Source organism: Vombatus ursinus, unplaced genomic scaffold (assembly GCF_900497805.2).
Source record: "Vombatus ursinus unplaced genomic scaffold, bare-nosed wombat genome assembly UNPS02014168.1, whole genome shotgun sequence".
Lineage (NCBI taxonomy): Eukaryota > Metazoa > Chordata > Mammalia > Diprotodontia > Vombatidae > Vombatus > Vombatus ursinus.
The window spans coordinates 2183124-2197615 of NW_020953946.1; the positions used below are offsets into that span (position 1 = coordinate 2183124).

Genomic DNA, 14492 nt, shown 5'->3' on the forward strand with positions numbered 1-14492 from the left:
TTCTTCATTATAGTTAATGTTAATTACTGATTGGTTTTAGATATTCTTTATCATATTAAAGAATTGTCCTATAATTTTTAATGTTTTTAACATACAAAAGGTGTGGCATTTTGTCAAAGGATTTTTTCTCCATCTATTGAGAAAATCTTGAGATTTATCTTATTTTTGTCATCCGTATTGCTTATTATATTTATAACTTTGCTAATGCTAAATCAGTTCTGCATTCCTAGCATAAATACAACATGTTGTAGTATTTATCGTTTTAATATGTTGTAACTCCTTCAATATTTTTTCAATAATTTTGTATCAGTGTTCATTAGAGAGCGATAGTTTTCTTCCTCAATTTTCTCTCTCCCTATTTTTAGCATCAAGATCATATTTGTTTCATTGAAGGATATTGTCAGAATCCTTTTCCCGTTTTTGCAAATGATTTATTTAATGTTGGAATTAATTGGTTTTTAACTTTTCAATAGAAGTAATTAGTAAATATGTCTGGTTCTTGTGGGTTTTTTCCTCTGAGTTCTTTTATGTCTTATACTTTTTCTGAGATTGAGTCCTTAAAATTCTTTTTCTTTTCTGTTTATTTGGATATTTTGTGTTTTTGTAATAGTCATCCATTTCCTTAAGTCTGTTTTGTTGACATGTTTGGAGGAAAATAATTTTATTAGTCCCTCCCCCCCAAAAATGTTCCTAGTTTTATTTATCATTTTGTTTTTTATTTTCAGTTTTCTTTATCTCCTCTTTGATTTTCAGAATTCTTACTTTTCTGCTTGGTTGTTTTTTTCTCTCCTAATTTTAGTTATATTCCCAAGTCATGGATTTGTTTTTTCTCTCTTATTGATTAGTGTTTAGATTTTTTCAAAAATACTGAATGGTTTTGAGGTTTACTGCTTTGTAGTCTACTTTGAGATCTGGTACTGCTAGTCCTCTTTCCTTCACATTTTTTTTCACTTGATAATTCACTTACTACCAAGAGGCAGCAGGTGATTCAGTGGGTAGTGTGCTGGGCCTGGAGTCAGAAAGAACTGAATTAAAATTCAGCCTTAGACACTTACTAATGATGTGATCCCAGGCAAGTGACCTAACGTGTTTTCCTTAGTTTCCTTATCTGTAAAATGAGGGTAATGATAGCACCTACCTCATAAAGTTGTTGTAGAGATCACATGAGATAAAATTTGAGGGGAAGAAACTTACCATAATGCCTGCCGCTTAGTAGGCACTATATAAATGCTTCTCTATCCGCACTTTTCCCAACATCTACTGACTTTGTTCTTACATGCTGTTGAACAAAGCTGGAGAAAATCACAAAACCAGGCAGATGAGGTACACTACAAATTTACTCAGTGGCCTTCACTCTAGCAAGGCAATCCTTTCACACCTTCTTAATGGACTATCCCACTCACTAAGAGACTTTTCCAAACTCTTCACCCCTCAAACCTCCCACAACTCCTCTGCCACCATCCTCTCAGCTGAGAAATTTGCCTCATACTTCACTGAAAAAAATTAAGTCTATTCTCTGAGAATTTCCTCTTCTCTTCTCCTCAACTCACATGTCTCAGAATCTCTCTGCCATTATCTCCATTTTCACCCCTTTTTCACATGAAGAGGGTGCCCTTGGCAAGGCAAACCCCACTACAGCACAAGTGGTCCCATTTCATCCTGTCTTCTCCAACAGAATACTGTTCTATCTTACCCATTCTCTGAATTCTCTCCTTTTCTTTTGTCTGCTTCCCTACTCCCTAAATGCATGACTGTCTCCCTAATGCTCAAAAAACTCTCACTTAGGGGCAGCTAGGTGACGCAGTGCATGGAGCACCAACCCTGGAGTCAAAAGGACTTGAGTTCAAATTCGGCCTCAGACACTTGACACTAGCTGTGTGACCCTGGGCAGGTCACTTAACCTGTTTTTGCCTAGCAAAAACAAACAAACAAAAAAAACCAACAAAACTCTCACTTACCTCATCCATACTCCCTAACTTTTGTCCTGTATCTCTCTTTTTGTGGCTAAGCTCTTTGAGAACACCATTTACAACTGATGCCTCCACTTCTTTTCCTCTCACTGTCTTCTTAAGTCTCTACAGTCTGGCTTCCAGCCACATCATTCAACCAGAACTGCTTTGTCCAAAGTTATTAATGACTTCTTAATTGCCAAATCCAATGACCTTTTCTCAACCCTTATCCTTCTTCACCTCTTTGCAGCTTTGACACTATTATCCACTTCTCCTCTTTAGGTTTTCTTTACACTGTTTTTTCCTACCTATCTGACTGCTACTTTGTAGGCTCTTTTTCTGGATCTTCATCCATGCCAATGCCTACTATCCATGGGTGTTCCACAAGGCTGTGTCCTGGGCCCTCTTTTTTTTCTCCCTTTATACTATTTCACCTGATGATCCAATCAGTTCCCAAAAATTCAATTATTTCTATGCAAATGACCCTCAGATCTTCTTCTCTGGCTCTAGTCCCTCTCCTGCCCTCCAGTCTCACATCTCCAGCTGTCTATTATACATCTTTCCTTGGATGTCTCATAAACATTTTAACATGTTTAAAAATGGATTCATTATCTTTCCTGTTAAACTTTCCCTTCTTATCAAGAGTACCACTATCCTCCCCATCACACCCAGGCTCACTGTATCATCCTTGACTCCTTACTTTCACTCACCAACTCCCCCTTCCCCTATCTAATTTGTTACTAAGTCCCATCGATTCTGCCTTTTTTACATCTCTCACATATGCCCCCTGCTCTCTTCTGACTCGGTTGCATGCTCTTATCACCTCATGCCTTAACTCATTCAAAAGTCTGCTGTTTGATCCCCTACCTCAAGTTTCTCCCCATACCAGTACATCCTCCACTGTATCAAAGTACAAGTCTGACTATGGCTCCCTATCACCTCTGAAATATAAAATACTCTCTTTAGTATTCAAACTGTCCCAGTCCTACCTTTCCAATTTTCTTAAACCTTAATCCTGATGTCATACTTTGGGAATCAGTGATGTTTGCCTCCTTACTATCAAGTGTCCTTACACAAGACACTCCATTTCTTGACTCCAGGCATTTTTACTGATTGTCTCTCATGCCTGGAATTCTCTTCCTCCTTAACTCCCCCTTCTGGTTTCCCTGGCTTCTTTCAAGTCCCACCTAAAATCCCGTCCTAATACTAGAAGCCTTTCACGATCTGGTATTATTTGTACATAGTTGTTTGCTTGTTGTCTCCTCCATTAGACTGTAAGCACCTTGAAATCAGGAGCTCTCTTTTATCTTTCTTCATGTCTTCAGCCTGGTATATGATACATGCTTTAAAAAATGTTTATTGACTGACATTTTGGACCTTTGGTTCTTTCAGCTCACTTTCATTGTTTTGTTTTGTTTTGTTTTTCCTAGCTTTATAAAGCAACCCTTTGTGAGTTTGATTGGTATGGCACTAAATAGGTATAGTCATTTAGATAATTTTTTTTATTACATTGGATCATTGTAACATGACAGTATCTCTATTTATCTCTGTTTCTGTAAAGAGTGTTTTATAGTTATATTCATATAGTTTCTGTGTATATTGGAACTAAATATTTTATACATTCTCATTTTGAATTAAATTTCTCTTCTTGCTGAATTTCGTTGTAAATATATAGAATATATTTATGTGGATTTGTTATATTCCACTACTTTTCTGATGCTGTTGTTTCATTTAATTTTAGTTGAATTTCTGTATTCTTCCATGTAAATTATCATATCTGAAAAAGCAATAATTTTAATTTCCTTTTTGCTTATACTTATTACCTCAATTTCCTCTTCTTGTCTAATTGCTATGGTTAAGCAGTATATCAAGGTTTTTTAACCTGGTCAGTGTTTTAGTAACTTCATTCAATTGATTACCTATGTAACCCTGTTTTTTTTTTTATAATGCATCTAATAACATTCTGAGAAGGGATACATAGGTTTCACCAGATTGCCAAAGGGATCCATAACACAAAAAAAAAAGGTTTAGCAACATCTTACACTGTATACCAAGATAAGGTCAAAATGAGTACATGATTTAGACATAAAGAGTGATTCCATAAGCAAATTAGGAGAGCAAGGAATAGTTTACCTGTCTGATATACGGAGAAGGGAAGAATTCGTGACCAAATAACAGAGAGCATTATAAAATATAAAATAGATAGTTTTAATTATATCAAATTAAAAAGGGTTTGCACAAACAGAACCCATGCAACCAAGATTAGAAGGAAAGCAGAAAGCTGGAAAGCAATCTTTCTAGTAAGTATCTCTGATAAAGACCTCATTTCTCCAATATATAGAGAAGTGAGTCACATTTATAAGAACACAAAAAAAGGTTTAGAACCCCTTTTGCACTATTTAAAAAAAATGGTGACAGTTGAAACCCTTGCTTTTTTTCATGTCATTGGAGAAATCGCTGGTGTGTTTCAATTATAAATAATATTAGCTTTTGTTTGAGATAGATGCTGTTTATCATGAAAAGGAAAGATTGGTTTATTCTTATGTTTTTGCATTTTTTAACCAGAAACACCACTGAATCTTGTCAGAAGCTTTTATTTAATTTATAATTGTGTAATTTTGTTTTTATTATTAAAATGTTTTATATTTATAGTTTTTTAAAATATTGATTCAACTCAGGATTCCTGGAATAAATCCAACCTTGTTATAGTATTTAATCTTTTTAATATATTACGTATCTTTGCTAGTATTTTATTCACTATTTTTGCAACCTTATGGGGCAGCTAGGTGGCAGAGTGGATAGAGCACTGGTCCTGAAGTCAGGAGGACCTGAGTTCAAATGTGGCCTCAGACTAAACAAACACTTGACACTTACTAGCTCTGTGTGACCCTGGGCAAGTCACTTAACCCCAATTGCCTTTAAAAAAAAAAAAAACAAACAAGGTTATAATTTTGTAACTTTTACTTTTCTTGTGTGCGTGTGTGTGTGTGTGTGTGTGTGTTCTTTCTGTTTACCTTGTCATCATTGTGCATATTATTTTCTTGGCTCTCTATGCTGCATTACTTTCATGCACAATAACATTCTATTAAATTAATACGTACCACATTTAGCCATTCTCTAATTGGTGGGCATCTACTTTGTTTCCATTTCTTTGCTATCACAAAAAGTGCTGCTATAAATATTTTTGGAGTATATGGGATTTTCTTCTTTTCAATGGCCTCTTTGGGTGTAAGCCCCAATAATGTAATCTCTGGATCAAAAGTTAGTCAGTAAACATTTATTAAGTACCTACTATGTACCAGGCATTATGCTAAGTGCTGGGATAGTCTCTGCTTTTGGGTAGCTCGCAATCTAATGGGAGAGACAACATACAAACAAGCTATGTACAGGATGAATAGGAAATAATTCATTTGGGGGAGGTTAGAATTAAGAGAGATCAGGAAAAACTTCCAGTAGAAGGTAGGATTTTAGCTGGAACCTGAAGGAAGCCAGGGAAATCAGAAGGTAGAGATGATGAGTATAGCATTTCAGGCATGGGGAATAGCCCATGAAAATGATCAGAATTAGGAGATAGGGGTATCATGTTTAAGGAACATTGAAAAGAGTGGAGACATTTTAGGCACTTTATTTGTATAATTCTACCTTAGATTCCATAATGGTTGTATAAATTCACAGATACATCAACAATGCACCAGTGTGCCTGTCTTCCCACAACTCCTTCTATTGCCATCTTTTGTCATTTTTGCCAATTTTCAGGGTGTGAGGGTCATTTTGATTTGCATATCTCTTACTATTAGTGATTTGGAGCGTTCTTTCATATGGTTGTTAATACTTCGCAATTCTTCTTTAGAGAACTGTTTCTATGTGTTGTATAAATATACATACATATACATACACACTTATATGTATTTATGTTTACTTATATACACACACATATATCTGTAAAACTCTTTCAAATTAATTCTTATTGAATATTTAATAGAATTCATTTGTAAATCCTGGGGTTTTTTCTTTTGGGAGTTCATTTAAGTTCAACTCCTTCTGATATTGAGTTTAATTCAATTCTTTACTTCTTATTCTTTTCAACTAGGTATTCTGTATTTTTATAAATATTCATTCATCTTATATACCAGTTTTGTTGGACTGTATAGAGGCAAAATTATTTCTATTAAATAATTACCTTTATTTTTTCTTCATTTGTTGTTATTTTTTTTTTCATTTTTGATCCTGACAATTTAATTTTCCTCCCTCTTAAAATTCTGTTAGCTTACAGTTAATCTGCTTTGTTGTTGTGGTTTTTTTTAACCAACCAAAACAGCTCCCAGTTTTATTAATGTCTTCTTTGATTTTCAGAATTTTTATTTTTGTCTTGAGATTTTGTGTTATAGTTTTTTAGTTGAATGTTATATTCAGTGATCTATTCTTTGTTTTTATTAGTGTTTAGAGATATAAATTTTCTCCTAAGGGCTACTTTGGCTCCATCCCAAAAGTTTGATGTTATCTGTTTTCCTTTCATAAAATTAAGTACTATCTCTAAGATTTCTTCTTTGACCCAGTAATTCTTAAGTATTAAATTAGTCCTCACTTATTGGGGTGGAGCCAGATATGTTTCTATACCAAAATCTGCATATGTATGTGTTCAGTACTCCTTTGTACAGCTCAAGTAAAAGTTCATTGTCCATTCTTCCTCCCTACTTCATGATTTTATCTCCTTCTTAAAACCATACCCTACCCCAGGGGTGGAGAACCTTCAGCCACATGTGGCCCTCTAGGTCCTCAAGTATGGCCCTTTGACTGAATCCAAACTTCACAGAACAAATCCTCTTAACAAAAAGATTTGTTCTGTAAAACTTGGACTCAGTCAAAAGGCTGCACCCAAGCACCTAGAAGGCCACATGTGACCTCAAGGCTGCACTTTCCCTAACCTTGCCCTAGCCTTATGTCTCTCTTAACTCTCCTTCTGTGACACTTAATGATAATGGAATTCTGAATGGAGATTTGTCTCTTTTCTTCCTCTTAGTAAACATTTCAATATCACATAACCCTTTCTAGTTGCTTAAATCTTTCTGGTTTTGTCTTCACTTCTGCATTCCCAGCTCTTGTCTTTTCATCAGGAAACCTTGACATTTCTGCTCAACTCAGGTCTTTTTATCTGAAATTCTTGAAAGTCCCTGCTCTATTAAAGGTCCATTTTCCCCCCCCATAAGATTATACTCAGTCTTTTAGGGTGGGTTATACTTGGTTGTAAGCCTTTTTAAAAATTGCATTCTTTCCAAGATTTTTCTCCCCTTTATAGTAATTGCAGAAAAGTCTTGTATAATCATAGTTCCTTGGTAATTACACTTTTTTTTCTGTCTAAAGTATTTTTTTAAGAAGTTCTGGATTTTGGCTCTGATGTTTTCATTTTGGAGTTTCAGGAAGGGATTGGTAGATTCTTTCACTTTTCACATTACTCTCTGCTTTTAATAGATCTGGGCAGTTTTATTTTGTGATTTCTTAAATAAGGTATCCAGATTTTTTATTTGGTCGTGGTTTTCAGGAAGTCTGATGATTGTTAAACTCTTTCTTCCTGACTTGCTTTCCTGGCCAGTTGTTTTTAATAGTAGATACCTTATATTTTTTTTTCTTTTTTTTTTCATTATTTTGACTTTGTTCAGATATTTCTTGTTGTCACATTGAGTCATTGAGTTCTGTTTGCTTCATTCTATTTTTTAGGGCATCCACTACTTCGGCAAGGTTTTCCCCTTTTGTATGAGGGAGTTTATACTGGCCTCCCTAATGCACCTCCTCTCCTGCCTCTACCAACTACTAGGTGGTTTACCTGAGTTTGAGCTGGCTTCCCTAGGACAACTCCCTACCCCCTTCCTCACTTCCACGGGCTTCCACATTTACCTATACTTGTGTTGTGTTCCATGGTGAGATCCCTCTACTTGCGTCTGTCAGCTTCTGGCCATCTTTTGTTCAGTTCTGGATGAAAGCATTTACTTCTGATTCTTTACAGTTTTTTAGTTTTGTTAACTTTAATTAAATCCTTGGTTTATTTAGATTCTTTTCAAATATTCACTAGGGCTTATGTCGATGAGCTATTAGTAACCATCTTACCTGGAAATCTCCATTATAGGTTATCTTTCAAATGCACAAAATCTACATTTTAAAGTGGAAATCAAATGTTTTCTGTCTAAATTCAGTTTGACATTTATTAACTGTCTTCTATATGTAAGGCACCAGGAATATAAAAATAAAAAACTGCACTACCACTGTCCTTGAGCAAATGTGTATAATATAAGGTAGAACATGAAAAGGGAAAATAGAGATCCAGGTAAATGTTCCAGGTCATTTTGAAAAGAAAAAAAATGCTTTGAGTTGTTGATTAAGGCAAGCTTTAGGAAGAGTTAGCACTTGAAGGAAGAGAATAATTCCAACAGGCAAAGATGAAGCCAGTGGGATGATCTGCAGGGCTGCATTAAGTAGAAGATAAGACAGGGATAGGGGAAAGCCAGCATTTCAAATGTGTGAATGGGTATAATGTGAAATTAACTGGAAAGGTAGGTTGGAGTCACATTATAGTTGGTCTTAAATAGCAAGTAGGAGAGCTTGCATTTTATGCTAAAGGACATAGAGAGCCACTAAAGATTTTTGAGTAGGGGAATGATATGATCTAATTGGGGCAGCTAGCTGGCTTAGTGGATGGAGTGCTAGACCTAGAGTCGAGAAGACCTAAGTTCATCTCTTTCCCAGACACTTACAAGTTATGTGACCCTGGGCAAGTCACATAACCTCTGTTTGCCTTAATCCATTGGAGAAGGAAATGGCAAACCTCTCCAATATTTTTGCCAAGAAAACCCCATAGACAGTATTGGTCTGCTGTGGTCCATGGAGTCACAAAGAATTGGTTGTGGCTGAATGTCTGGACAGCAACAATAACAATCTGTGCTTTAAAAGGATTATTTTGACAGCTGTGTGGAGAACGTATCAGAGAGAAGTATTGGAGGCAAATAAAATAGTCAAGGTTTGATTTAATGAAGGACTAGTTTAGTTTTGTGAATGGATAGAAAGGGACATATAGAAAAAAATGTTGTGGAGGTAGAATTAATAGACCTTGACCATTGACTGGATGTGAAAAGGGAAGGAGGGAAGAGTTAAAATGAAGGGGGTTTCAGTTGTGATTGAGGAGGAGGATGGTAATGCCATTAACAGTAACAGGGCACTTAGAAAGAGGGTTAAGTTTTGAGATTAAGATGTTCAGTTTGCGACATCCAGGTCAAGATTTCTAGAAGGCAGTTGAAAATGTAGGACTCAAATTTAAAGACAAAATTGGAACTGGGTATACAAATTAATTTGTCATCTGCATTCTGTTGGGTGTGGGGTAGGAAAAGAAGGTAGAGGAGAGAAATATTTAGAAAAATATCAGGAAAGAGTACAAATGTCTTGTTCTTTCTAGTAATGATACGGTATTTTTAATGTTTTTGTGTACTTGTGCCCACTTAATTCTTCAGTTTAAAAAAAAAACCTTGATGTAACAAAGCTTGAATGATTTACATTATTATTTCAAAGGGGACAGAAGGATCAGTGGATATAGGGCATGAGCAACTGAAAATAGGAACCAAGAACTCAAGAAAAGGGCAAAGTTAGGTCAGCAGGGACAGAGAAAGGGACAAAATTTTTAGAGAAAAAAATGGAGCTTTCTGGGTTATTTAAGTTCTCCTTTGGCAAGTGGAATCAAATGCTTGGATAAAAATTTAAAAGGAAATAAATAAACTCAGTCAATCAAGTATCCTGAGCTTAGATTTTTTACTGCTTCACTTCCATCGCTTCATCTTGTGGTTTGCCACTTCAAACATATATAAAACTGCATATTGTCAAAGCCAACATCTATAAAAAATTAGCGGTCTTGCTTAAATTGGGAGCGTTTAAATGACAAGACTCTTAGGATGTGTTTGTTTGGGGAGGGGTGAAATACCCACACACATAACGTATAATTGTATATGGGACAGTTTAAATCAGCCAAAAACTGAAGCATTCAAACCCAGCATAGTCAGCTGTGTTAAATTTTACTTTGAATAATATGGAAGAGAAATGAGGTAATTCTTCTTACCTTAACACACTTTCCAAAATTTGAGAGTATGGCACATATTTAGGAATCAACTAGAAATTTGTCCTTTACCTAGGTTTTAGGGTTGTATCTTTAGGAGTTTTGTAAAATACAGAATAACAATAATAGGACTAGGTAATGATTTCAGCTAATGCTATTTGAAGTGTTAGGTGTTTTTTCTTACATCTTATTATCTTTTTCCTCTTGATTATTTCACTGAATTAAAGGGGCAGAAAAGTACAGAAAGAAGGAAAAATAAGCTATGCTGATTTTGTCTGGTTTTTGATATCTGAAGAAGACAAAAAAACTCCAACCAGGTATTTTATTTTTATTTTGTGATATATTTAAAAGATATATTCTGTATGATTTGTTTTGTGGATAATTGATAGCCATTTGGTTACTTGCTTTTTATAGTGTTTGGGGAAGACCATCTTCTTTACCATTAACATGTCTATAATTTCAGTATTGAATATTGGTTCCGCTGCATGGATCTTGATGGAGATGGAGCATTATCAATGTATGAGCTGGAATATTTCTATGAAGAACAGTGCCAAAAACTGGATAATATGGCTATTGAGCCTCTACCATTTGAAGATTGTCTTTGTCAGATGTTAGATCTTGTGAAACCACAACGTGAAGGTAGTGTTATCTTCCTGTATCCTCATTAATTTTAGAGTTGTCACATCCTTTGTTTGGCAGCTATACACAAGGATAATGCCTTACTATTGCCAGAAAGTTCATAAATTCATGGCTTATCCATAAGCATAGACTCAAATAAGAACTCAGCTAAAATAAGTTATATAATCACTTGTGTTACTCCTCCTTACCTCCACTTCATAGAGTGCCTCATTTCCTTCAGAATTCAGCTTACAACAGCATGCCACTTTCTACATGAAGTCATTCTTCATCCCTTTCCCAGCCCTAGATCAGCCCTTCCTCCCCCATTACTGTTTGTACATACTTTCTTTACCCATATAATTGCTTTCTTTCTAAAAAGAATCAAAACTCCTATTGGCAGGAACCTTTTCATTCTGTCCTTGCATCTCCAGTCCTAATGCCTGGCACCTGTTTGATAACTGTTTTCTGATTGATTGACATGGAAATAACAGATCACAAAATTACCCTTGGAATTTGAAAATGGGGCATAAGTAGGTAAAGGAGATGGCCCTGCAAGGTCCAAGTGGGCAGGCCCAGCCTCCTAGAAAATGCCATGGTTCCAAAGGAGTACTCAGGAAAGAGTGCTTTTATAACCACAGCTGACTATTTTAAGCCTGGGGTGGATGAACAGCTGTTCTTTCCTGCAAATGACTGCCTAAATCTCATTGGGAGGCATTTAAACTTTAAAGATCCTTTGGTCTCTTAATCTTATAGCTGGCACACTGCAGTAATGACATAGCAAATAAAAGTCTTATTAAAATTTGGGGTACACCCTGACAGGTCTAAGCAACTTGGAACCTAAGAAAGTATTTAAAATAACTATTGTTTCCAGGAACCTAGAAAGTTCAGAAACGGAGACAGGAGACAGGATAAGGATGAGGATGAGGCTAAGAGGTTGGGAAGCCAGCTTTGAAAGAGAAAAAAAGTCTATCTTCCACCTTCACATATCTGTTTTAGAAAGAACTAGCCAAACTTTCTATTATTTTTATAGTTAAAAACTAAATATAGTCATGTAATATAAACCTCTCAAAAAGATTTGAAAAAACTAGCTAACAATTTTGTCTTAAACATAAACTATCAAATATTATGGATATTTTATATAATTGTTCCAGTTTGCCACTAATCTGCTATCTTGGGACTAAATATGCAGTCATTCTTTAGGTTTATAAAGATTTTTCACTGATAACTTTGAGAGTAAGGCAGCTTTCCAAGACTGTATTTGCAGAGAAAGAAGTAGAGGGAGTTTGCTTACCCTGGTAGTTACCTGTACCAATGAAATCAGTTTTGATGCCTGTCTCTCTCCTAAATAATCACCAGGAAATGTACAAGAGGAGGAAGGAAAGAAAGAAATAAGTATTAAGTACTTGTGTGCTAGGCCTTGCGCTAAGCACTTTACAAATGTTATCTCATTTGATTCTCACAGGATTGTTATTATCTCTGTTTTACAGTACATTTTACAGTAGGACAATGGGTGTAAAAAACTTTTTTCTTAGAGTTGATATAATTTAAATCCAGGTGAAAAAATCCCCTATTGTTGGGAGGTTCTCTAAATTTTTCCTCTTTGGAGAAGTACATGGCATTGTACTAATTACAAGTTCTAAATTGCTATAAAGCTACATTAGGTAAATCCACAGCAATACAAAAGATTGACCTAACTATCCATATGGGAAAAGCAAGAGGAATGAAAAGGGTATATTGGAAAAACTATAACATACTACTTCATAGGAACTCGCTGAGTTGGTACCTCAAAACTGGTGAGTGTATAGATGAATATCCTGGGCGAGTGCTACGCTTGGATAATGAGATTGGTCTAGAACTGAATTAGATAAATTTTCAAATAAGAGTAAATATGGGTATGATCAGTGATTTTTATTGATATAGGATACTGCTACTTGAGGAAACTCTAATAATGCAGGTCATTAGTTGCAATTTATAGTTTTAAAGCTTTGCCTAAAGCACTGAAAGGTTGTGACTTTTCCAGTCTCACAACTTTTGTGTATTAGAGGAAGGAGTCAAACCTAGGTTTTCCTGGTTTTGAGACTATCTATCCATTATAGATATCCATTTAGATGAAGCTGTTACTTGAAAGACACACCTAACCACAGATTAGAACTATGCTGAAAATGCTAAGAATCATTTTTTCCTTTCAGTTTTAAAGATTTCACGTAGGTGATGGAGTACAGAACTTGAAGTCAGGAAATTCCAGATCCAGGTCATGCAATTGACCCTTAGCTGTGTAACCATGAGCAACTTGCTTAACCTGTCTGAACCTCAATATCCTTAGCTATAAAATAGTGATAATACCTTACCTACCTGATAGTACCTACCTTAGAGAATTGTGAGGGTTAAATGAGGTAGTGTGTATAAAGTACTTTGCAGATCTTAAAGCATTATGTAAATCTCAGCTGTTACAATCATTAGAAGGATATTTTGGTATTAGCATTTAAACTTTGCTGTAGCTGTACATTAAAGCAGGTCGTTTAGATGGCACATTTAAAAGGAAATTTCTTTATTAGAAAGGTTGCCAATAATTAATTTGGATACAATATTTAGTTTTTCTTGAAATCTTTGAAAACACTTATTTGAAAATAAAAGTTTAAGTCTTGCTCTGTAGAAAAATGCATGAAGTTTTCTTAATGACAGTGTATGTAAAATAAGTAAATGATAATTCTGTTTTTGCTCTAAAGGTTTAAGCCATAAATAAATGTCTTTTTCCTCCTCTCTTCAAAATTCCTGCAGGAAAGATTACTCTCCATGATTTAAAGAAATGTAAATTAGCAAATGTTTTTTTCGATACGTTTTTCAACATTGAGAAATATCTTGACCATGAACAGAAAGATCAGATTTCTGTAATTAGGGTAAGTGCGATGGAAATGTGTTATGTTACATATATACAAATGTCTGTATCATACTAAAATTGTCTGTGCTATTTAGGATGCTGAAAGTGAAGGCCAAGAACTCTCTGACTGGGAGAAATATGCTGCTGAAGAATATGATATTCTAGTGGCTGAAGAAGCAGCTGGTGATCAATGGAATGATGGGTAAGAACAGTGTTGTAAGGAGTTTTAGTAGAAGTAAAGTAGATAAATGTACTTCTTCAGGACTTATATATTAAAATGAAAGCAGCATAAAGTATGTAAAAAGCAGGTAAACTTTAGTTAAGTACCATTTAGATGAAGCTGTTTTTCTAAATTTGCTCATGTTCAAGTTGAATGTAATAAGGTAATATAGCCTTTTAATAAATGTGTCTCTTTAATTAAAATTGTAATCTATAGTATTTTGCCAAGCTCCAAGTTACATTCATTTTAACCAAGCCATTATTTTCATCCTTCCTAGTTTCTCTTAAATATAGGAACTCAGCTAACATGTACATATATGTATTTCCATGCCTGTGTATCTAGTATATGAAGTTGATAGAAAAGCATCATAGCACTTGAAGTTGTTCTCCTAGGAAATTAGTCTTTAGAGAAACCAATTTATTGCTTTGTAACATCCTATGCTGCCTTCTCTTCTTCTTGACCCAGTTCAGTTTCAACCACTCTGGCTACTTTTGCTAATTGATATAGGCAAGATTAGTATGCTCTGATCTATATGAAACAAAATTGGTAGCTCAGCCATAGTTAATGAATGCCCAAATTAAAATGATTTTTTAAAAGAATCAGTACTTTTAAAGAATGTTGCTTCTTAAGGCAACCAACCATCCGTACTAAAGGGAGTCCCTGTGATAGATTTTCCTTCAACTGCCACTCAAGACCACTCATTCCTCTTTGTAATAAGCACTTTTGTGTTTGATA

General features: G+C 35.1%; 1 protein-coding gene across 2 annotated transcripts in view; it reads left to right on the top strand.

Moving 5' to 3' along the window:
* Positions 1–14492, top strand: part of PPP2R3B (protein phosphatase 2 regulatory subunit B''beta) — a 113095-nt gene that overhangs the window by 76682 nt on the left and 21921 nt on the right. For both annotated transcript variants that reach the window (XM_027859458.1, XM_027859459.1), the window contains exons 9-12: positions 10269–10358; positions 10505–10680; positions 13438–13556; positions 13633–13739. In XM_027859458.1, coding sequence (XP_027715259.1) covers positions 10269–10358; positions 10505–10680; positions 13438–13556; positions 13633–13739 — 492 coding nt within the window. The remainder of the gene's footprint in view (positions 1–10268; positions 10359–10504; positions 10681–13437; positions 13557–13632; positions 13740–14492) is intronic.